The sequence below is a fragment of the Stigmatopora nigra genome, chromosome 3 (assembly GCF_051989575.1).
Source record: "Stigmatopora nigra isolate UIUO_SnigA chromosome 3, RoL_Snig_1.1, whole genome shotgun sequence".
In the NCBI taxonomy this organism is placed as follows: domain Eukaryota; kingdom Metazoa; phylum Chordata; class Actinopteri; order Syngnathiformes; family Syngnathidae; genus Stigmatopora; species Stigmatopora nigra.
This window is the reverse complement of record NC_135510.1, coordinates 7398592-7420815: the sequence shown is the minus strand read 5'-3', so window position 1 is coordinate 7420815 and position 22224 is coordinate 7398592. Positions and strand designations below refer to the sequence as shown.

General features: G+C 39.9%; 6 protein-coding genes across 9 annotated transcripts in view; 2 read left to right on the top strand and 4 right to left on the bottom strand.

Annotated features, from left to right (window-relative positions):
- Positions 1-37: 37 nt before the first annotated feature.
- Positions 38-4222, bottom strand: irf8 (interferon regulatory factor 8). The gene is made up of 10 exons (XM_077712810.1): positions 3906-4222; positions 3495-3841; positions 3210-3415; positions 2763-2946; positions 2546-2643; positions 2415-2472; positions 2127-2174; positions 723-1118; positions 517-632; positions 38-437 (listed from the first exon to the last, which is right to left on the bottom strand). The coding sequence occupies exons 2-10, from the start codon at positions 3514-3516 to the stop codon at positions 246-248; spliced, it is 1320 nt and encodes a 439-aa protein (XP_077568936.1). The 5' UTR covers positions 3517-3841; positions 3906-4222; the 3' UTR covers positions 38-245.
- A 304-nt stretch (positions 4223-4526) lies between these two features.
- Positions 4527-10803, bottom strand: dusp22a (dual specificity phosphatase 22a). Of its 2 annotated transcripts, XM_077712812.1 has the most exons (8): positions 10737-10778; positions 10539-10594; positions 9467-9500; positions 9164-9246; positions 8441-8490; positions 5799-5873; positions 5531-5702; positions 4527-5021 (listed from the first exon to the last, which is right to left on the bottom strand). In XM_077712812.1, exons 2-8 carry the CDS (start codon positions 10557-10559, stop codon positions 4839-4841), a joined length of 618 nt encoding a protein of 205 aa, XP_077568938.1. In that variant the 5' UTR covers positions 10560-10594; positions 10737-10778; the 3' UTR covers positions 4527-4838. The 2 variants fall into 2 exon arrangements, with proteins under 2 accessions (XP_077568938.1, XP_077568937.1); XM_077712811.1 differs by having other exon boundaries at positions 9467-9574; positions 10539-10803.
- A 378-nt stretch (positions 10804-11181) lies between these two features.
- Positions 11182-16938, bottom strand: cox4i1 (cytochrome c oxidase subunit 4I1). Of its 2 annotated transcripts, none has more exons than XM_077713161.1 (5): positions 16920-16938; positions 12140-12216; positions 11810-11974; positions 11587-11718; positions 11182-11494 (listed from the first exon to the last, which is right to left on the bottom strand). In XM_077713161.1, exons 2-5 carry the CDS (start codon positions 12213-12215, stop codon positions 11358-11360), a joined length of 510 nt encoding a protein of 169 aa, XP_077569287.1. In that variant the 5' UTR covers position 12216; positions 16920-16938; the 3' UTR covers positions 11182-11357. The 2 variants fall into 2 exon arrangements, with proteins under 2 accessions (XP_077569287.1, XP_077569285.1); XM_077713159.1 differs by lacking the exon at positions 16920-16938 and adding an exon at positions 12915-13025.
- emc8 (ER membrane protein complex subunit 8) lies at positions 13444-16244 on the top strand. Its single transcript, XM_077713157.1, has 5 exons — positions 13444-13944; positions 14038-14114; positions 14473-14542; positions 14690-14784; positions 14860-16244. Exons 1-5 carry the CDS (start codon positions 13735-13737, stop codon positions 15017-15019), a joined length of 612 nt encoding a protein of 203 aa, XP_077569283.1. The 5' UTR covers positions 13444-13734; the 3' UTR covers positions 15020-16244.
- gins2 (GINS complex subunit 2) lies at positions 16632-18337 on the top strand. The gene is made up of 5 exons (XM_077713158.1): positions 16632-16855; positions 16933-17047; positions 17417-17516; positions 17587-17713; positions 17924-18337. The coding sequence occupies exons 1-5, from the start codon at positions 16766-16768 to the stop codon at positions 18050-18052; spliced, it is 561 nt and encodes a 186-aa protein (XP_077569284.1). The 5' UTR covers positions 16632-16765; the 3' UTR covers positions 18053-18337.
- A 256-nt stretch (positions 18338-18593) lies between these two features.
- The window catches only part of gse1b (Gse1 coiled-coil protein b), a 126932-nt gene continuing 123301 nt past the window's right edge, over positions 18594-22224 (bottom strand). For both annotated transcript variants that reach the window (XM_077713098.1, XM_077713099.1), the window contains 3 exons: positions 21647-22000; positions 21195-21298; positions 18594-20487 (listed from right to left, as the gene is read on the bottom strand). In XM_077713098.1, coding sequence (XP_077569224.1) covers positions 20347-20487; positions 21195-21298; positions 21647-22000 — 599 coding nt within the window. In that variant the 3' untranslated portion in view covers positions 18594-20346. The remainder of the gene's footprint in view (positions 20488-21194; positions 21299-21646; positions 22001-22224) is intronic.

Sequence of the window (22224 nt, the reverse complement as noted above, 5' to 3'; positions counted from 1 at the left end):
AAATAAATAGAAATGAAGATATACAACAGCTACAATATTTAAATGCCAAAAATATTGGTTTTAATAAAAAAAATAGAGAATATTGACTTATGAGAAATAAAACTTCACAGAAGGCTAGTTTAAAGTTGCTTCTTGTATATAATACAAAAAAAAGCAATTGTGGACATTTTAACTTTGTAATGAAGCTCAGTCTGGATGAAATAGAACGTTTTTACAAACCATTGCACGTATGCATTTGCTGACCTTCATGCAGTAATGGGCATGTTTTCTCTATAGCAAGCAGATCTCTGGGGAGCGCTGTAGCTGCACAGGTCCCGGTAGATGCTGGCCATCTGCTCGGCTGTGACGTCGTCGCACATCTCCATGTTGGCGCAACACGGCTGAGAGCGCCGTAGATTCACCGCCTCCAGCAGTTGTTGACACTTCACCACTGTGATCTGTCTCAATGCAGAACATCAAGTGGCTACGTTGGAGCGAAGTTGAAAAAGAAAAGCTTGCCGTGAATTCTTTTCTCACCTGCACGATGATCAGCTTGTTCTTGGCGGCACTGAGATCATGGAGCTCTTCTCCAAAACACAAGGTCACAGTGGGATCAGGAGCTGGAAGCTGACCTTCCTGGTGCAGTTGCAGTGCTGCAGGACAAAGTGTGGCGGCTTAGATGATATTTTTGAAGGGAGTTTCCAGAAGAAATTATTATTATTATTTTTTTAAAAAGGGCTCACCGTGAAGAAATTTCCCAGTGTCAAAAATCTTCACCACAGAGTCCCTCTCCAGTTTACAAGGCACCGGGCTGTAATGCGAGGCCATGTCGGCCAGCCCGCTCCAGTAGACTCTGCTCTGGCAAAGCCTCTTGATGAAAATGCCCTCCTGATTGGCCCTGAGCAGAAGCCCACGCTCCAAGTGGCCCAGGAGCTTTTGGGTAACGTGGCGCTGCCGTTCAAACTCGATGATTTCGGCAGGGGGGAAGTAAACGCTCTGCATGCTGTCCGAGCTGTAAGGGGTCCCGCGCCCGAGGTGCTGCTGGGCCGGGGAGATGCGACAGCCTTCGGGATGAGTCACCAGCGTGTTGTTCATCAACTTCCCTCCGTAGTAGAAGAAGATCATCATTTGGGAGAATGCTAGAAGATACAAGTATACCACAATGGGAATAGAAAAGAGCAGCCAGTCATTGGATCAAAAAATAAACAGACAAGTGACTCAACAATTTAAAAAAGAATAGATTTTGGACCACTTATTAAGTTATTGGCTATGCATTGATGGTAAGAGAAGGACCAGAGTTACTTAAAAAATGAACAGTTTTTACTTCAAGTAACTTTGGTGCAATACAAACGATAATCATACTGTATATCAACAATCTTTCAACATTTTAAAAGACTATCTTTTTAAATTAATGAACTCATAGGCTACTACTGACAGTAACAGAGGTCAATACCATAGCCGAGTGGATAACGCAAGGGTCCACAAAACTTCCCCACAGCACAAAGTTATTTAAGTATAGCTGACAACTATGGACGTGGGCAGCAAATTGTGTTAGGCCGTTTCTTGTAAATGTGTGCTGTTAAAAGAACAACGCTGCCGTTGTAGGCGGATCCTGTTGAGACTTTCTAATCAAGGCGCCCCGTAATAAATTGTCATGACAATTCACAGCAATAAACTGGGCAATCATTAATTAACATTTGACCTTTTTTGTAAGTATTTTTCGATTAGTTAATCATTTGAGTAACACCTCTTTAAAAAAAAATCCCACAAATTTGAAATTTGGACATTTTTAGCAGGGATTGAGTTAAGGTGAAACCTATTCAAAAACTGGCTAAATGCTATTTAAGGTGCCTGCGCACAGAAGCACGCTCAAAAACAAATTCAAGATTCAAGTTTTGAAGTGAAACTTTCTCAATTGTGAGGTTTTTGTAAATCATTTTGAAAAAAAGGTTTAAAACCTTGGGGGGAATTCTAAAGTGCACCTGTTCATAATAAACATCTTGGTTATGCCACACTTCAGAGCTCAAGAAAGGAGAAGTCCGCAATAATACATAAAAAGATAGATTTGCAAACAATATTTGAGTGATATATTAACTTTACATTCATATTTTTAAGTGCATTTGTGGAAATGGAGAAGAAATGTTTACCTGAGCCATAAGTGCCAGAAGGTAAAGGATCCTGATGTAGTGAGAAGACTGTAAAAAAACAAACAAATAAATAAAAATTAAGGCTGTGAACACACAAATGGCTTTTAAACATGGTCTTGTGTCATTATGTTGCCTCATCATCAGCATTTTTTATACAACAACAGTTTTATCATCTTAGTCAGCAAAGTTCAACAGGATGTTAGTCAATTCTTCCATTGGAGACTTTGACTATGCAGCTCACCAACAGCAGAAAAGTGCATTTGCCATTTCTTTTCTAGTTTTTCTTACCGTTGGTACTTGTCTGGGGCCAATACTCGGGACTTGTCTGGATCCTGCAACCTTCTTCCTGAATGAGCAATGAAAAATATCAACAAAGTAGTACTAACCATGACAATCACAATGCCAAGAATGAGCTTGACCTCTTTAATCAGTCCCTCTATGTCTGGAGGACTGCAGTCCAAATCCAAGTTACCAGCACTGCCGATAGTACCCGCCGACACCATGGAGCTTTTTCCATCTGTACAACAATGGAAGAATACCCTTAATAATCTACGTTTGGACATTTCAGATCATGAATAATAACATGAGGAAATTTGATAAACCATTTCATGTTGTCAAACTTGGCAACAAACTCACGTTTTTGCTCGTCGTCGGGTACGATTCGGTAAACTTTATAAGGCTCCGAAATGTCCAACTGGGAGCGTTCGGTCACCTCCTCGAAATCGGGACTTTTATTGAGTGCGCAACGCAGCCTGGTCTTCCAAGTGGCGGGTTCGGCCTTGTCGCCCTCCTTGAACTTGCCTTTAAACACGGCCCATGCCTGCAAGAAGTGGACAGCCAAAAATGTATTACAGTTGAATACTGCAGCATCAAATTGATATTGTGTCCATATTTGCCCCCAAGGCAATACACGTCAAATGATTCGACTGTCCCTGACAATGGGATTGAATGATTTTCCACATGACCATGTGGAGTAAAAGTTCACACTACTACTACTACTACTACTACTACCACTATGATGTGTATTTTCCATATAATTCTATTCGAATAAAAATCTGTTGAGATTGAAGTGAAAGTACCGACCTTGAAAATGGATGCGTCTATTTCTTGATTGTAATCCTGTTTCCCCGCGTGTTTCCATGGAATTCGGAACATAATTCGGTTTCCATCCTCCCACAGGAGGCCCGCATACTGTCCACTCTGGATCTGCTCAATCAGCCACTGCTTGAGTCTGCGACCTCCCGAGTTCGACATCGTGTGGTTTGCTCCCTCAACCAAAAATGTACTTGCTGCACAAAAAATGAATTAAAAAATAGTTATTTGAAAGAAAATCTAAATACAACAAGAAGCCAAAGTAAAGGCACTCACGAGTCAACGTTGAGATGTTCATGAAAGTTTGATCGGTCCTCAAACGTTCTTGACAGGTTTATGTTGTGAATGGTTGTGACGGAGTTGACGTCACGAGGATTCCACCAATCACCATTCACCCGTCTCGACAGGCTCCGCCTACTACTACTCTAGTCCTTCTTTTAAATGTGGGCATTTACAAGAAATTGCTTGGAACAAATTGCTGCCCACGTCAAAAGTTGTCAGTCATACGCATCTTGTGGCTTGGGGATTTTTGTTTTTGTGGACCCCAGCATTACCCACTCTGCTCTGTTAATTTAGCGATGATTGATATGTAGATATAGAATTAATTCTCTTTCAAGGGGATCCTGAAAAGTGAAAGAAAACATGAATATTCTGGAGAGAGCCAAGGTTAAAATGAAGTTTACTTACCAAAAATCAAGACAGCAGCACACACAGTCAGCACAAGCCCATTGGAAACAATAACCAGCAACACGAATGACCCAAATCAACCGAGCAGCAGCAACATCTAAATGCACATTTACAATCATTTGATTGTGTTAACGACGACCACCCAATCGCACCCATAACTCTGCATCCATGCCGTTTACAATGCACAGGAGGCACAAAGACAGTCATGGCTCGAAATGCAAACAAATCAGGGCCAATCAAGGCAATACATGAAACCCACAACCTGAAAACTCACCTACCAATCAGCCACACGATGCATTTAGGGACATCATGTAAAAATAAAGAACCATACATCAACTCAGCTACCAGAGCTTGAGTTTACACACTTAGAGTAAGTAGGTGAAGAAAAATATCCACCCATCCATAAATCACACTTTTTACGATTTTAAGAAAAACACAAAAACAAAATTGTGCAATTAAAATGTTTGTACGTACACTGTACCAATAAAATCCCAAGTAAATAATCTGCAAACAATAAAAAGATTCATCAGAGCTGCATTCGATTCAAGAAGATGATGGTTTGGACTTTAAGGATCCTTCATTAAAACTTCCAATTGTATAGTCAATAACGCCATTTATACATGAATTAAACAAACATGTTTATTTTCACCTTATTCTTTGACATCAAATCACTTAAAATTGATGTAGTCGGAGGTCTACAAGGCAAAGGCTTAAGGCTGCTGAGCATATTGCATTAAAATGGAAGCACAGGTGACGTCCTCATGGCTAAGGTGCTGAGGTTTCCAGAGTAAGGTCTCTGAGAGAAGGAGATGGTGAGGTGTGAGGACTGAGGTAAGACGAAGCCCTACCTGAATCGACCCATTACGAGAGGAGTAGCATGAAGTATAAATTAGGTATTTGGGGTGTTGATTTTCTGCTAGACTTGAGGGGCTTTCAGCTACTGCCATCGGGGTCAGTTGGAAGTGAGCACAGTTCTGTGTCCCGTTTTATCCAGTGGTGGTCTCCGGCTTCTTTCTGATGCTCCTGTTGCTCCGTGAACTGCTTCAATAGGGTGGCCACGTGCTCCTGGTCCTTAAACGGATTGGCTTGGAAACTGGACTCCAGCCACGCCCGGAACTGTGGGGATATTGGGGTAACTTAACGTTCCTTCAATTTCAATTACCACGGAGAGAATTGCCACTTTGTCTTACGTCATTGCATCCTTTCGTCATATGTCAAATGATTGTTTCATGTTTTAGAATACAGTGCTGGATGTTTTTAACCTTCCTTGATTGTCAAGTCAATATTTTCACTTCCTTAAACATTACACTATTACAAATTATTGGTGAGTTTTATTCTATTTGAAGTTTTACTTTCAATGTTTCAACCCTTTCAACAAGTCCATAGCAATTAAAAATGTTACTAGGAAACTGCCTGTTAAGAAAATCAAGAATTTATGATATCGACTGTTTGAAAGATTAGTTTTTTGGGGGGCATATAACAAGCTTTTACACACAACTTCTGCGGCAGAGCCTAGGTGAGAAATTGATTTATCTTAGGATAAGTATAATTATGTGACGTCATTACATGAATCAGCTTTGCTGAAAGAAGTGGTCGCACTGGTAAACATCGTGTACGGTATTTACCTCTGAGACTTGTGTCGTCTGGTACTCCTGCAGCTGCTCTAGGAAGCCAGAGTTGGGTCCGACAAAAGAGCGGACGGCCTTGACTGCTGTGAGACACTCTTCCCAGCTGTAGTGGGTGACGGTCATCAAGTAAGCGACTACCATGGTTGTACTGCGTGACACACCTGCAAGACTGAATGGTTCAGAAAATGAAGGATTTATCTCAATTTGACCAGCAACTATTAAGACCTACTAATACCAGAGCTAAATTACATGAATGATCGCATACCAGTGAACAAGACACGCTCCACCATTCAGGCGACATTCGTGGATGAATTGGATGCATTCTTTAAAATGTTGCGACCTGTGAAATAAACCCAAATAATTGAATTAATTATTTACACTGGACAACACCTTATTTTGTTTGTTTTAGGTCTGACAGCTATTTTTCCAAAGGGACAGATTGCACTTTATATACATGACCATAAAAAAACCCATAAAATAGAATATAGATAAAATTTCTGTCCCTATGATGGGGGGCAACTTCTTACCCAAATACAGGCTTTAAGCCATTTCTACACGACGACATTCTAAAAAAATGGCAAAAGTGGCGTTATGATACTTAAATTTCAGGATCCAAAACTGATTTCTGTTCCCTCTTATCTCAGGTTTTTGTGACTATAAATGTTTTCTTTCAAAACATGAAATATTTAATAAAAAATGTAATTGAAAGACTAGGCTGCAATGTTTTAACACTATTATGATTTTTCTAAAACATATGTCTAGTTGTGTGCATACGGTTGACAAAAAAAGCACTTTTTAAAATTGTTGCCTTGTGTTATAATAAAAAGTGCCCCTATTGTACATTAAATCAGGAAGTGGCTGCAATTGACAGGTAGTATCTTACCATATATCATCAAGCTAAAAATAGAAGACCAATTAAAGGAATTGAGAAAATACAATCTTGAACTGAAACTCCAAAAAACTAGGCTCAAACTTGTTTTTTTCAGATTGTAAAACTAGGACTCGCCAAACACATAATGACTTAAAGATAGTCAAACTCTTATTAACAGAGACATTAGTTTCCCATAGATAGATGTCCCGACTGGGGTTCGGAAATACTGCTGGAGCAGTGTTGTGGACCAAAAAGCACAACAAAACAATGGGAGCATATTTTGCTGTGTTCCATGTATAAAACAACAACTTAATTAATTCTCAACCGTGTGGAAAAAAAGGATCCAAAAAGCCTCAAATGTTTTGGAAAAATAGTGAGGTTAACTAAAGACACAGACTAATGGGTTCTTGTTGTGGATGATGATCCCCCTTACAGAGAGTCTGGTAACACTGATAGTGTTTCCCAGAATCAAGAAGTAGGTGGCTGATATAGCAGACTCTTGGGACCAGCTGCTGGTTACTCAACAGCAGGCAAAGTAACAGTCGCCGGCTAAAATAAACTCGCTCGAGCAACACTTCTTCCGCAGACCCAAAGTCCACATCAGAACTTGTCTCCTCAGCACTTTGTTGTGTCTTCCCAGCGTCGAGACTTCCGCTGATCTTGTTTAATATGCAGAAATTTGCCTTGTGACAGAGTATTTTGGTTAAACTGGCTGAATCTGGTAAAAATCCTCAAAACAACTCAAGATCTCACAATATTGCTGAATTGAATTATCTTGGGAAAAATGATTTGTAGTCTTTTGTCCCCCTCATCAGAACTAAAGTGGAGTAGAATTTTATTATACGAACCAAAGGGTTCCATGAATTTAAGGGGATATGTCTAGAAATAGTGAAGTCTCAGCATTTGTATCAGAACCTAATACGGCTTATTTGGTCACAATTTCTAATCTGATCCAGTATTAATTTTGTTTTAAGCACCATTGTGATTTTTAGGTGCAGTAATTCAAACCATCAAATAAACTTTTCTTTAGGAACTAACCATTTCTATGGAGCAATGTGTAATATTTGTAAACAGAGCATTTCTTAAGTATGGATACAAATCCAATTTGAATACAAAAAAAAATGATTTGATGAGCTGATCATTTTTTCCCCAGGTGTGGTAGAGGAGGGAGATATGGAAAACAGACCAGATAGTTGCTCTCGAGGACCGGAGTTGGCTACCTCTGACTAGAGTCTAGTATGGAATTTACGGTTGTGACACTATTTGCTGGTTGGTGGGGCGGCAGTTAGCTTCGCCAAGCGCACCAGTCAGAGTCGATATTGTGACAGAGTGGGGATCATTAAAGCATTGGGTGGTCAAAGGCAAGAGCCAGATGTCACTGGGGTTTCCTTCCTCTGCTGCCTGAGGGAAGGTGCGTGATTGCAACATTGTAAGGAGGTCACACCTATCCAGGCTACTCAGCAGCATCTATCCAAGCAACAAATCCTTATTTCTTTTCTACCGACAGAATCATCATAAGATTTTGGTGTGTAAAATATCACATTTACCAGCCCATTTTTCATTTTACATTTCTGAGCTGCTGTCAAACAGGATTTGCACATTTAGAAGACGCGCAAGAGCCAAAATGAGTCATGCTTGAGTGTCGTGTACAGAAGCTATGCCGAAAGGAACTCTTCATAACTATTTACCACCCAAAATATATCATATTAAGCACACATTTTAGGAATTTGTTTTGACAGTGTGGGAAAGACAAACTAGTTTCCTGGAAATATTGTTATATAGTGTGAGGTGTCAAAACCTCTCAACTGATATATTAATTTTATTTATTCTTTTAAATTACATTGCCTTTTTTTTATATAGAACCAAAAAAGCATTTTAATTCATGTTATGGGTGATCAAATTTGGTTAATTGAAAAAGGCCTTTGACAATATATAATCTTTCCTTGAATCATCGAGCTTTCAAATGTCAGGATATTTTAAATGTTATAAAAATATCATAAAGTTGAAAGTCACCTGAGTGCGTGTATGATACTTACAGGTTCTGGGAGGAAGCGTCAGCTGCATGAATACAAAGGTAGGTCTTGTCCTGCAAATCATTAGCAAATAAAAAATACTAATCAGAGCAAATATTGCAAGGTCCAGAGCAAGTTTTACAAAAGAAATATTGCATTTCGTTATTTACCACGTGTTCTTTACAAAATACTCTTTTACAACTAGTTTTACTACAATTCGAAAACATAGTCATCTGAATGTGTCAATAAAAATGGAACATATAAAAGTATAATTTAAGTTTGGGGTATTTAATAATGACATGAGTTTGGCTCTTCATAAAATACAAGTTAAAAAGGTCAACAATCAACCCCAAGGTCACTCTTACACCAATTATAACTCATCACTTCCCTCTGCTGACCAACAAGAGACATCACATTCTTAAATACATGATAGAAAACATTCACTCATTAATTTACCGTTCCGCTTATTCTCACGTGTCATGGGTGCGATGGAGCCTACCCCAGTCAACTGGGGGCCCCAGGAGGGGGATACCCTGAATTGATGGACAGCCATTCATTCTCACACTCATACCTGCATGTTCAACTCGCCTAGCATACATGTTTTTGGGATGTGGGAGGAAACTGAAGTACCCAGAGAAAACCCATGCAAGCCCAGGGAGAACATGCAAATTCCAGTCCATTACAAAATCAGATCTGGGTGTATTTGGTTAATAAGGTGAGAGTTGGCAGTTCTTTTGGCGCACTAACCTGAAATACAGGTCTGGCATTGTTATACACAGAGAGGATGTGGGTGATGCCATTCTCTGACAAGCTTTTTTGGTTTTCCGCATCTGAGAAAAAGACAGAAAAGTGAAGACACTTATTGATAGAACATTGTGCAATAATAAAAGTTACGTAGAATTATGACTCCATTGAATGAATTCATCGTGCTGAGAAGATTTATGCCTAGCATGATACAACAGTTATTTTTGTCATATTTTTTAAAAATCACGGCAAAAACAGGACAACAAAATGAGGTGTTGAAATAACAAAACAAGGACATTTCCTTACCTCTTATATTCCCAAGGTAAAGGCCGTCAACGACCTGTGAAGCAAATGTCAAAGACATATTATACTCCTCTTCGTGTCTACGCGATAGTTAGGCTTCATACAGTTCCCCTAAAAAGGAACAGATGTCCTGAGGTCAGTCTGATCGGATTTGAGTCTTAAAGCTTAAGAAAACATCGCGAGAAAGGCAACATTCGCCTCAAGGACGTACAAGGCCTGAAGCACTGAAGCGATATCCCCAAGAACAAGTGATGAGACTGAAGATTTTTTTTTACTCTAATACAGTAGCTCTCCTAATTAAATTAACCCCATAAAACTTAGTTCCCCAAATACCAATAAGATCACGGATATTCAAGTTTTGTGGAAAAGTAAGCAAAGTCATCTCAAAAAAGGAAGGCCAAATTGTCACCTAATTAAAAATAATAATAATAATATTGGGGGCAAATGCAATAAGGATAAATGATAATACATAGAAACTTGGAAAGATTAAAAGCAAATAGCATAATCGGCTATGCTAAAGTACAGGAACATGATGTCAAATATACTTATTTGTTCCCCATTTCAGTCATCGTTCAAAGGTCAGGTGAGTCTAGAATTTGACATTTGGTGGGTTCAATCCACAGAAAGGAGTATTACACGGAGGTGTTGGTCAAAGTGAGGGGGCTTGGAGTTGAATGTGCAATGAATACGATTTAATATAGCTGCTCTACATGTTTAAAATTGAATTTCATTTAACAATTAGTTTTAAATGAAGTTTACCGGGGTAAGAAAAGTTTGGCTGGATTAGCCCTGTTTGTACTTAAGAACACACTAAAATTGATTGACTTTCGAATACTTGGTGATTATGGAACATTTAGTGGTCTCTTGCAGTTTCACCGTTTTCTGTTCCTTCGCTATTTTTTTTTGTTTCTTTTCCAGGGGCAAACTCAATACACATATTTAGAATGTCATGCAACGTTATCAAAAATACCACGGCATGCACTACGGCGGGCGTAAATTGCTCAGATCTGTCGTGATTCCCAACAGGAGAAAAATGAGTGTTTTCCATTGCCACATGAAAACACCTTTAACTTACCTTATTCATTCCATTGCCCATGATTCCAAAGTCGTTCTGTTTACCGTGAAAAGTATCTGAGGAAGGAAAGGTCTCTTAACACGGACTGTGGCTCCAAAACACGAGGCGAGGCTACACTTTGACTTATTAAACTGCATTTACATATGAACAGAGTGATTCAATTTCAGAAGCTGAAAAAGTAAAGAATGTGTTACAGACATGCATCCAACACTTCCAACTTCCAACATGTATTGCTGTCTTCCGGATTGTTTTGACGTGACTATTTCATCCGGTAAGTGACGTCATATTAAGCGACGTTTCTACGATTTAAGAAAAAAACCGCGATCATCGTCTAAAAATTCACAATTTCAGATTAATTTTAGGTTTTCTATTGTGTTAAGAAAAAGTATTGACCAATTTTAAAATATTGAAATTTTAGCAGGAATCTCAAGATAATAAAAACTGCACAGCAGGCCAATTTCGAGACCAAAACAATGGGTCTAGAGACAGTGGAAGGATTACTGTACTGTGTACAGTCATTTACATGGCAAATGTAAGCATGCAATCTTAAGCATCTATGTAATAAACACTCCAGTCTAAAGTCCATTGGCAGATTTAAGAGTGTATTTTTATCACACATGCATTTTCAGACAGACAAGGTGAGTTCATTACTTTTTTTTTATTTCAGGAATTTACAATAAACGTAAGAGGAAGAGGTCTTCCACATGGAGCACACTGTGGTAACAAGGATGGCCGAGAAATACAGTATTGCGGGTGATCTAGGATCTTTCAGTTGGTCTGCTTTTATTTTCAAATGTGTGACATGGCCCGCTTAGTAATTTACTTCTTCCATTGCTTGTTTTCGTAGTCCCAGTTTGATGAGAAGCCTTCCACTGGGTTAATTCTCATGTCCAGCATCCTCTGCAGCTCCTTCTCCTTGTACTCAGGTTCAAATGTGTAAGGAACTGGTCCATACACTGAAAATGTTACAAAAAATGCTTGTCAACAATGCACTTATGATAGATTTCATCTTATAATCCATCAAAGCAAGAACATGAACTCAACTTACCAAATTTCCTCTGCCAGAGCACCACCAGGCCAGTGATGCCAAAGAAGAAAAGCACACCACCCAACACAGACTTCCACTCAGAAGATTTTTGGTTCATCTCTGCAAAGCTCTGCTTGAAGCTGATGCGGTACACTAAATCCAAAGCCATTGGATAAAAAGTTAGTATGCATTATTGCAATACTAGTTTATCGTTGCACGTTTGCTCGGTAAATCAAAATATTACATGCAATCTTCTCCTCATTGGAGAGAGCGACCCACGAGCCTTTCTCCTTCTCCTTAAGTGACTCCTGCTCTGCACTCAAGCTTTGCACGTAGCTGATATCTGGAAGTGGGTTCTCCCTCCTGTCAAAGTAGGCAGGGAGCGTGTAGCTCTCCACTTTGGCGACACCTGTCCCCGATAAGAAAAAGAGATAAAATAAATATCACTCCTGATAGTCCATTTTACATCTAATAATGAGATGCAAAATTTTAAATGTTGCCATTTTTTCATGCTGTATTCTGAAAATGTTTCAAATAACAATGGCAAAATAAGACATTTTTGTTTAATAATCACCATGACCACCGCGTAAGCAGACAGCTGTGGAAATGGCACGTTTGCCAACAACACTCAGGGCTCTGGTTGCCAACATTCTGTGGAATAAAAATCACAATAAAAATGCATCAGCTTGAAATATTTAAAAAGAAACCTGATCAAAAATATAAAACAGACCACAAATCACAACACGGGTTGTAGAGGGGAACACTCAATCATTAAATGGCCTTTAATGTCACTTTTCGTGAACATTTAAATATGGCAAGATAAATAGCAAAGCAAAATGTCGTTTACAATGATATTCAAACGCATAGAAAGGCAGTCTGTTTTATATAATATTGCACCTATGTTCTACCTCGGGTATTAGAGTTAACTCGTTGTGAAAGCATTAATTGCTTGACATTTATTCGATATGAGCTCTTGACCGTGATACTCGGCTAACGTTAGCATTAGCCGCAGACACAAGGTCAAAGCGCCCGGCTTAATTCACGAATATGAATATTGTTACGGATTGTTCTTAACTAGGTTTCGCTCTTGAGAATCTTGGTCCTGTAATATTTCTGATCACATGAAAAACACGCAGACTAATTCAATCTTAGCGTGGATTCGGTGCCATAAGCGAATACGTTTTTGCTAGCTTCGCTAGGCGACCAAAGTCAATCGTTGATGTGAACTAACAAGCACAATAGGAGGATTAGTGCGTCCCTTTTAAAGGGAGGCATCTAACCAAAGTTAGCAGAATGAATGGGAAGGCGAACGGACGACCTCCAAGAAAGATGAAATTAAAGGCGCTTACTATGTTTTTCTTGCTGTCGTCCACCGATGGATCTCAAAGGGAGTGCAGCAGGCCGGAAGGACTTAGTTGGCCTCGCACTGTTTGCGACGGCGATTGACGCTTGATGGTAGAGTCCATATACATCACATTATATGGTAACTAGATGCATAACGCGCTTTCTGAACTTACTGGGACACTCGTCTCTCTGTTTGGCCTAATTCTGGCATAATCGTTCGCTAAACATTATCAAAGGAGAGGATACAGAAATTGCTATAAATTGCTCAAACGTTTGTAAAACGGCTCATATTTTCATAAACGTGATATATGTAACAAAGTAGCAGCTTATTTAAGATGATTATTAATACCATTTTAACACCCCGTCTAAATCTTAGACTTGTTAATAAGTTTTTTTTAAATTTATAAATCAAAGTAAAAATCTGTCGAATATTCCTCAACTTACTTTGTGTTCGTTGTACAGGGACCCACAGGCACGGACTGCTGTTCTAAAACAACTGACGCCGCTGACTCCTACTTTCCAAATCTAGGCTCACTGTATGTAATATCTAAGGAAGCAACATTCTGGTTTACGACAGCGCCGGTTCAGATTCAGGAGCAGTCAGCAGCGTGCCCGAGAGAAGTAAGATTAAGTTGACACTCAACGCCTCTAGCTGAATGTAGACGTGCATTTTTCAAGATATGAATGAAAGAAATTGAAATGTTACACTTACTCGTATGAAAACTTAGCGTCCACTCGACTGTATGATTTGAGCGTGCTGACATGCGGCAGTAGCTAACTTGCCCCGAGTAGTTTGACGTCAATCTGCCCAATTCCTTAACCAAGATGCCTATTCAACTGACAAGTCAGGCTTACTGTAAAATGCTCCTGCACGCCGCCAAGTACCCGCACAGTGCCGTCAACGGCTTACTGGTCTCCGAAAAAAACAAGGAGAGAAAGAAGGACCACCATGAGCCCGTTTTGTGTGTGGACTGCGTGCCGCTCTTCCATGGAACTCTGGCACTTGCGCCTATGTTAGAAGTTGCTTTAAATCTGGTGAGTACTTCCAATAACAAACGATTTGGCTCAAACTCCCCAATAGTTGAGTTTCTACGATAGCAAAAACTAAACTGCCTGTGTTCTTTACAGATTGACACTTGGTGTAAAGAAAACAATTACGTCATTTCCGGATACTATCAAGCCAATGAGCGCACAAAAGATACAAGGTATTGAGACGTTCCTGTAATTCTGGGTGAGATTGCCAAAACGACAGTATATTTTGTGTTGTCACCATCATCAAATTTCCAAATATATTGCAAAAATGGCAGCCTAGTGGTTAGCGTGTCGACCTCACAGTTCAGAGATCGATGGTTCAATCCCAGGCTCGGCCCTTACTGTGTAGAGTTTGTATGTTCTCCATGGGGTTGTGTGGGTTATCGCTTGGTACTGGGTACATCCCCCAAAACAGCTGGTTGAGCACTCTAAATTACCCCTAAGTATGAGTTGGTCTGTTTTATGTCAGCTTTCAACCATTTCAAATACGTCAAGTACTTTTTTGTAGTTTTTCCCAAATGTTTTTTTCAGGCCCAACCAAGTTGCGGAAAAAGTGGCAGCAAGGATCGCTGAATGCTTCAGTGAAGCCGCAATTGTTATGGTATGAATGTCATTTTTGGATATATTATTTTACTTTGATTGAGATCTGAACCAAAACAGGTTGGATCACCATCAATGGCAATGATTGAGTTACTCTTATTATTCTTACCCAAATCTGGCATTTATTTAGACTATTTGTTGTTTTCAGGTGGACAGCAGCAGATTAAAAATGAGTTGCCGTGAGCCCATTGTGCTTCTTTATGATCATCATGAAAATAAATGGAAAAGCAGAGATGTCACTCTGTAAGTGTCACATTTGGAGTGATCAAATCATATTACGGTCCAAATAACTCTCGGCCTGTTCGTCCACATTTTCAGTGACTCCTTTGAAGACTGGGGGGAAGCGCAGAAGATTACATCAGCTTTACTGGAGGGAAGGTCCTACGAGAACTTGATGGACTTTGACAATCACCTCGACGACCTCAGGAATGATTGGACCAATCCGGTCATCAACAAGTCAGTCCTGGATCTGTGTTAAGACCATCCGCCCTAAGGCGTATGGATATTGCTGCCATTGCTACTTGTAGCACCGGAGTTCAATGGTGTCCTGGTTCCATCTGGAGTTCTGGTACTGTCCAGAATTCTGAGAACACTGGCCTAAAATCGGTCAAATGATCTCAAGGGCATGCACCTGATGCGGAATTTGAGCAGATATAGCAAAACTAATGTGAAGCAATGCATTTTTTTCCATGTGAATGCTGTGTTTTATTTCATATAAATATAGAAAATATTTGGTCAAATGTCTTAACATATGTATGAAGTAATCGTACTGGTGCCTTGGGATTAGAACCGAATTCATTCTGTGACTGCTCACAACTCAAAATTTCTTAATGGGATTATGCAAAAAAATAGCACTCCACGATTATACATTTGATAGTAATTTCATCATTACTAATTAAATACAATGGGAATATTTGGGGCGGGGGGGTTAACATTTGATCCTCCTTTTATGTTGTAAGAAATATTGCTGACATGTCACAGAAAGCTGTCTGCCTTTTTGCAAGGCAATGTTTTGCTTAAATACACATTTAATTTGACTATACACTTCATTTGGGAGTCGCAATAAACATCTTAAGGCTCTTTTTGAAGAGCTGTTTGCTAAGTTGAGTGTGCCACCATCCTTTTAAAAGCTCAAAACAAGTTTAACAAGCTCATACAAAAAACAGTTATATCTCAAGGCACCATTTTAGATTATTTGAATTTTGGGATTATTATACTGAGATATGTTCAACAATATAGATTTGCTCCATTGTTTAATACACCCATAATTTTTCTTTAATAATCGTCTATTCTTTAGTAGAGGCACCAACAATGATATACTTTGATAGTTTTAACTTAGTATTTTAAATTATTCTGAACATAACATTGCTGACTTACTTTTTTCGTGCCTCATTTATTTGCCTTTGGTTTAATTGACCCTCAATTAATTTTTATCAAAATCATAGAACTAAATCTATACTGTAAGATTGGCAATGTGTTTGAAAATACTGTTTGTCAGCAGTGGCCCGTTACCAGTCATTTGTCAACATGACATTTTTACAGATTTTTGAACCGAATGTACTTTTTGTAATAGCCTCTATGGTCCGTGTCGAGCGCTGCAAAGAAGCTAATCAACTAATTTGCGTCAGCCTCAAGGGAACATTAAAAGTTTGTATCTTGCTTTGATTTGTGTGGATTATGTGAACAATAAAGAATTGCTTCTATTTCATGAGAGTTGACATTTATTAATTCTCAAATTTCTGCTGGATATTTGAATATTTTTATGAGTGTAGAACATCAATTGTTAATTTAACTCCAAATGAGGACCTGATAATTGAATAAAAAGAAAAAATATAATTTAAATCGTTATCAAAATAAAACTACAGTATCGTCTGCTTTGTTAGTCAATAGTCGAAATGATAATTGTACAGAAATAGAAAGAAAATTTGTTTACTATTAAGAAAGTCATATCTTGTAAAACAGTGACATCTGGTGGCGTCTCCCCACTTGGCCACATCCAAAATAGTTGGAAGGATGACGTTGGGCAACACATTCTGTGGCTGGTTTGGATTGGTGGAAACGTTTGCTACATCAACACGCACAGACACCGTTTGGCCAATCACAGGTCTTTTTGCTGCCTGACTGCTGTTTTGCCCTCTCTTCAACGCGCCAAATTCTTGCTAGCTTTCTGTGTCGCGCGACTAAAGTTTACGGATGCATTTCTTCATCTCGTAAACAAACAACAATGGATCCCTCGGATGTGGAGTTTCTCGCCGAGAAACAGTTGGTGAAAATAATACCCAATTTTAATCTGGACAAGTTATATCTGATCGGGGTGAGTGCGCCAGTTCTATTTGTATTGGTTGGTCTGTTTCATATATAATGAAAATGATAAATACCTTCTTTTAACAGGGTGATCTTGGACCTTTTAATCCCGGCCTCCCGTTGGATGTCCCCGTGTGGTTGGCCCTTAATCTCAAGCAGAGACAGAAATGTAGAATAGTTCCACCGGACTGGATGGACGTGGGTAAGATGACGACATTTGGCTGTGTTAAGACAAAAGATGGATTTTACATTAGACCAGGGGTCTCCAACTCAGGTACTCGAGGGCCTCTATCCAGTCTGTTGTCCATATCTCCCTCCTTTACCACCCCTGAATCAAATGATCAACTCATCAGCAAGTTGCCCAGTAGCTTGAGTGCAATCCTGATTATATGATTCAGGTGTTGGTGGAGGGAGACATGGAAAACAGACTGGGTCGGGCCTCTTCAGGACCGGAGTTAGAGACGACTGCTTTAGACAATGTCACAAATATTGTATATCCTGAAATGACTGATTTTCCTTTTCTCGGCGGCTTTGTTCACTGGACTCTCTTTTTTACGTTTTGGTGTTGCAGAGAAGCTAGAGGAGATGCGAGAACTTGAGAGAAGCGAGGCCGCCTTCACGCCAGTTCCCAGTCCGTACTACATGGAGCTGACCAAACTGCTGCTCAACCAGTGAGTCGGCGAAGAATCAACTCTGAACACATTCATTTAAACGACTCTGCTTTGTTGTTGTTGTGTACAGCGCATCTGACAACATCCCTAAAGCCGACGAGATCCGCACGCTGATCAAAGACATCTGGGACACACGAATTGCCAAACTTCGCCTTTCTGCAGACAGCTTCATCAGTCAGCAGGAAGCGCATGCCAAGGTCAGGGCCTCAAAATTAAATTTTTGCTGCTCATCTACTAACACAGCGACAGCAGAATCTCAAACCATTATTGATGCTTTGAGATGCCACATACAATCTGCTTTAAAAAAAAAAGAATTCCAAAAACAGGGGCCGTTAGGGACCCCCAGTTTGGTATTGTCATAAAACCAAATTGTCGCTCGGTGGGATCATTCAGTATTTTCTCTACAGCTGGACAACCTGACCCTGATGGAGATTAACACCATCCGAGGGTTTCTCCTGGATTCACTCAACTGCATGTACAAACTGCGCTCCAATCTGCAGCCAGGATCCAGTAAAGGACAGTTTACAGATTATTGAAGAAACGTGTCTCCATTCTCCAATCAAGAATTACATAATGTCTGGACTTTAGTGTTGGGATTATGACCCTGAACATCACCTTCTGCCTTTCAATGACAATAGCCTTTCCCCATGTATTGAGTCGGCTCTTTTTTTAGAAGATTTACATAAACTGCATTAAGAAAGATGTGTTCACATGTTGTAAATAGTCCTTTTCATGAGATTTTTGTGGAATTGGTTTGTTGACACCCTTTTAAAATTGCTCGATTTAAAAAAAAAAGTTAATAAATACCAAATATTTAACAACTGGCTCAATCTTTTTTTAAAGGGAATGATTTCAATGCTGTTACGAAAAACACTTTTTTTGTGTTTATTCTGGATCCAATAACCAAAGTACACAAATATATTAAACACTAAAGCAAATATTTGAGGTTAGCTTGTAATTTTGAAAACAAAGAAAACATAATACTCACATTTCACAGGTGCGTCGTATCAGTAGTTTCTGTGGAATGAATTCAGTATCATTAAATGTTAAAATTACAAGGAAAAAAAGGTATCAGAACATTTTTGAAATATTTTATTTTCTTTTTTTGTCTGAAATCACAGCCATATATTCATAAATACCTAATTACTACATTCAACAAAGAATATATTACATTACAATGGATTCAAATGAACAATATTTCGAAAACAGGATTTCACAGCATCTAGACATCCACCGCTGAGTAATGGCGCTCTGGCGTGGCCGTGCGTGGACGGTAAAAGATGAGGCGGGGTCTATGCCGGGCCGGCACGCTCACCTGGCCTTCCAATCAACAGGCTGAGATGCTGCCGGACTTTTAGCTAGTTTTTCTCTCGTCAAAATGAAGTGACGCGATACATTTGAGCTACAGTTTGATCGATGACGGTCCAAAATAAACGAGGCACTTCTTCATATGCTGATAATGAACGAGAGAGAGAGAGAGACGCTGTTGTGCTTCCGTTTGAATGATTTTCCTTCCGCATGTTTTCCAGATTAGAGAGTGAAATTCCATGCAGGTGATTGGTCGCCACAAGTCCAAGTAGAGCCTTAGGCTAAGGCTGTAAACAGATTGGTAATTGTGTCATCTTTGTGTTTGTTGGCAACGGCTTGGATAATTAGGGTCCATCTTTGGACCTGCCGTAAGGGACAAGACGAGAATTTGTAGGCTTTTTAGAACTTATTTCCATTGTGGATGTTTTTTTCTTTTGTTTTTGGCTGAATCATTTCAATTTGAATATATCGTTTGGCACTCGCCCCCTGGTGGTCGTGTGTATAAAAGGCTTGGATCTGGCAAAGGCCCGTCGCTTGATGCTATTTGATGCGTGAGGAGGAGTCTTCGGGAAACGGCAACATTGGCTGGCAACTTTACTTCATGTCTATTAAAAAATCCAAAATTAAATCAAGTCAAGCCAGTCAAGTAACAAAACGGGTGGTGTGCGCACTCCAGCGGGAGGCAAACATTGTGTAAAGTAAGCAAGGGGGGAGGGGCTGAAATGGACGTCACGCTACGCTGTGAGTAAAAGGTGAAAAAAGGAGGGAAGGACTTGACCCAATCCGCCGTTTTCTCTCCTTTCGGAAAAAAAGCTGTTCTGGCCAGCAGCAGTACAAACACTAAAAGCAAGGCTGTCTTTTGTAAACCCCCCAAAAAAGCATAAACATATCTTAAAAAAATGGCAGTCATTTTTGTCTTTCAAAAGAACAATGATTAAAATAATAAAGTTACAAAATTCTTTTAAGTCTTCGTTCGTATTATGTACAATATAAGGCTGAAGCACCTTTTAAAATTCTTATTCTCAAATTTTCTCTCCAAATAAAACATTTCCTTAATTATTTCCCCCAAAAATGTGCATTTCAACATTCCGTCCGAATTCCAAGATGTCTTTGTCGTAAAAGACAGTACCAACAGGTAGTTCTTCAGCTATTATTCTTAAGTGCACGTCCATTGGGAACGCCGCCGTGACTTCACTTCACTTCCTGACTGGCCACCAGCGTTCCTCTGGACTTTTGGAGTGTCTCTTCTCCGTCGTTGGCAGGATTGTCTGTAATTGGGTGGCGGTGAAGAAGAAGACTAAGAAGAAAGGCGTGAGAAACATAGGACTCCTTCTTCTCAGTGGCCATGTTGGCACACGCCTGGCTCGTGGCGCCCACTGCCCTCTTACTTTGCTGTTCTATCAGCCTGGTTCTCCATCGTGCAGCCAAGTGGATTGGGAAAATCTACTGTCAGTCTGAGAGAAGAATTATCTGGGGGTTGGGGGGCATCTGATGTGTCTTTATTAATTCATTTATTTTGGGGTCACCTTGGAGGGTAGCCCTTGTAATGACCACCTCTGGGCCAGTGTGTCTGTGGCAGAGTTAAACACTTCCTGAAGTGCTCCAGCTCTGCTTGCAGCTTCTCCCTTTCCACCGCCAACTTTTGCCTCTGAGACATTAGATCCTGCAGGAAGAGGAGACGCCATTTACATACAATACTAACATGAACTTTTATAAAGAATCACGTGTGAAAATATCATCGCAATAATGTTGGCGGCAACAGACGTTCAATCCATTTTGAACCGGGTTCATCGACGGAAGTGCATGAGTTAATGCCTTTTGCATGTTGTATTTTAAGAAGAATACATTTAAATTAAACGTTCGCTGTGGAATTCAAAACTGCTTTAAGTTTTTAACCCATTATGCTAAGCTATGAAAAATATTATACCTAACAGATATAGCATCTGTATGTTTTATAGAAGACTATAGTGTTTTTGCAAAGATACTGTTACTATGCAAGCATCATATTTTTTAGTCTATGAGGCACACATGACGAGAACCATACCAAACCTTACAAGAAAATATGATTTGTTCATTTAAAATGTACTGGACTGTAAGACGCGGGTGGACAGATTGTATTAGACCATATTTAACGTAAAGTACATGCAAGCCATTGACCTGTAAATCCAATAATAAACCACACTGAGCTATCAACCACAGGGTTAAAAGAAAATAACAGCATACTGAAATGATGTTGTACCACCCATAACAGCTTGCCATATATATTACTAAGGTATCTTTTGTGCGTTTGCAGTTGGGCATAGTGCAAACAACCCTTAACATTCTAGAATGATTCAGGACTTGATCATTGAGTGTGTGTGTGTGTCTTACCCCCATAGTATGCGAGAGCTGTTCAGCAGTGAGACTGAGGTTGTAGTTCTGAGCTTCTAGCCTTCGACACTGGTTCTGCAACACGTGTCGCTCAAGACTTTGTTCTAGCAAAAAAAAAAACAACAACTAATCAATAATCACAGCTGTGGATGATTGCACACCTACCATCAATAAGCGCTTGGCCTTTTTTTATGTTTTTATAGCTGACTGTCATTTTAGGTGGGTCAACCAATGGTTGTGTAGTATATCTCAGTATGTATTGGACAGCATGGCATTGCATTTTATTTTTTAGCACTCTCCAATGACGTCATTTTAGTGCTAAACTATGTAGAATCAATATCAGTGCAACATTATTTGGCATTGAACTAAAGTGAGTACTGATCAAAATCTGGAATAAAATACAGAAAAAACAACTAATGAGGCAAAGAGCCTAAAAGAGAATACACACGTACCTTCGACATATTCCTGATAAGCTTCAAATATGGATTCAATGCCTTGCCACTTGGAGGCTGGCGCCGCCCCTTCCTCCCCTTCCTCTTCTTCATCGTCGTCCTCTTCCGAGGCGGACGGGTCCTCCCTCGTCCCTGAAGTGTCGCGGCGGAGTGGTGCGGAGAAGTGCTGCCCGTTGGGCTGGGGGTGCCCATGCGAGTGCGAGTGCGCCAACGCCAGGGCCGGCGGATGCGTGCTGGAGCGCGACTGGGAGTGCGGTCGAGGCGGCCTGCCTGGGGTGCTCTGGAGCTCGGGGATGTTGTAATGAACCGACGATTCCTGCAGGGGAGATGTCGCCGACATCCCGGTAGCCCCGCCTGAAAAGCACAATAACAGGGTTTTGAACTTCAGAAGGAATAAAAGAACGAGACTTTCCATGACTTTAGCCAGTTAAAAGTCGAATATTTTTCAAAGATGAATGTGAGAGAATATCATGATAAGTGTCATCATTTCTCACAACTGAATGTGGTTTATCGAAATTAAAGCGCTTGTCAGTAATGTGAGCTCTGCGAAATAATGATAGGAATCTTTAAAAAGGAAT

What these genes read in the sequence shown, in the direction of transcription:
- cox4i1 (XM_077713161.1), bottom strand. Translation starts at nt 12,215, where the DNA reads ATGTTGGCAACCAGAGCCCTGAGTGTTGTTGGCAAACGTGCCATTTCC. An exon ending in CTGCTTACGCGGTGGTCATG is followed by an intron (nt 11,975 to 12,139) that starts GTGATTATTAAA and finishes TATCGGGGACAG; the next exon opens with GTGTCGCCAAAGTGGAGAGC. An exon ending in CAATGAGGAGAAGATTGCAT is followed by an intron (nt 11,719 to 11,809) that starts GTAATATTTTGA and finishes CTTTGGATTTAG; the next exon opens with TGTACCGCATCAGCTTCAAG.
- gins2 (XM_077713158.1), top strand. Translation starts at nt 16,766, where the DNA reads ATGGATCCCTCGGATGTGGAGTTTCTCGCCGAGAAACAGTTGGTGAAA. An exon ending in ACCAAACTGCTGCTCAACCA is followed by an intron (nt 17,517 to 17,586) that starts GTGAGTCGGCGA and finishes TGTTGTGTACAG; the next exon opens with CGCATCTGACAACATCCCTA. An exon ending in AGCAGGAAGCGCATGCCAAG is followed by an intron (nt 17,714 to 17,923) that starts GTCAGGGCCTCA and finishes TTTTCTCTACAG; the next exon opens with CTGGACAACCTGACCCTGAT.
- irf8 (XM_077712810.1), bottom strand. Translation starts at nt 3,516, where the DNA reads ATGAACATCTCAACGTTGACTC. An exon ending in TAGACGCATCCATTTTCAAG is followed by an intron (nt 2,947 to 3,209) that starts GTCGGTACTTTC and finishes CACTTCTTGCAG; the next exon opens with GCATGGGCCGTGTTTAAAGG. An exon ending in TAGAGGGACTGATTAAAGAG is followed by an intron (nt 2,473 to 2,545) that starts GTCAAGCTCATT and finishes TTGCTCATTCAG; the next exon opens with GAAGAAGGTTGCAGGATCCA.
- emc8 (XM_077713157.1), top strand. Translation starts at nt 13,735, where the DNA reads ATGCCTATTCAACTGACAAGTCAGGCTTACTGTAAAATGCTCCTGCAC. An exon ending in GTGAAGCCGCAATTGTTATG is followed by an intron (nt 14,543 to 14,689) that starts GTATGAATGTCA and finishes TGTTGTTTTCAG; the next exon opens with GTGGACAGCAGCAGATTAAA. An exon ending in AAAAGCAGAGATGTCACTCT is followed by an intron (nt 14,785 to 14,859) that starts GTAAGTGTCACA and finishes CCACATTTTCAG; the next exon opens with TGACTCCTTTGAAGACTGGG.
- dusp22a (XM_077712811.1), bottom strand. Translation starts at nt 9,524, where the DNA reads ATGTCTTTGACATTTGCTTCACAGGTCGTTGACGGCCTTTACCTTGGG. An exon ending in ATGCCAGACCTGTATTTCAG is followed by an intron (nt 8,491 to 9,163) that starts GTTAGTGCGCCA and finishes AATGATTTGCAG; the next exon opens with GACAAGACCTACCTTTGTAT. An exon ending in GACGCTTCCTCCCAGAACCT is followed by an intron (nt 5,874 to 8,440) that starts GTAAGTATCATA and finishes TTTATTTCACAG; the next exon opens with GTCGCAACATTTTAAAGAAT.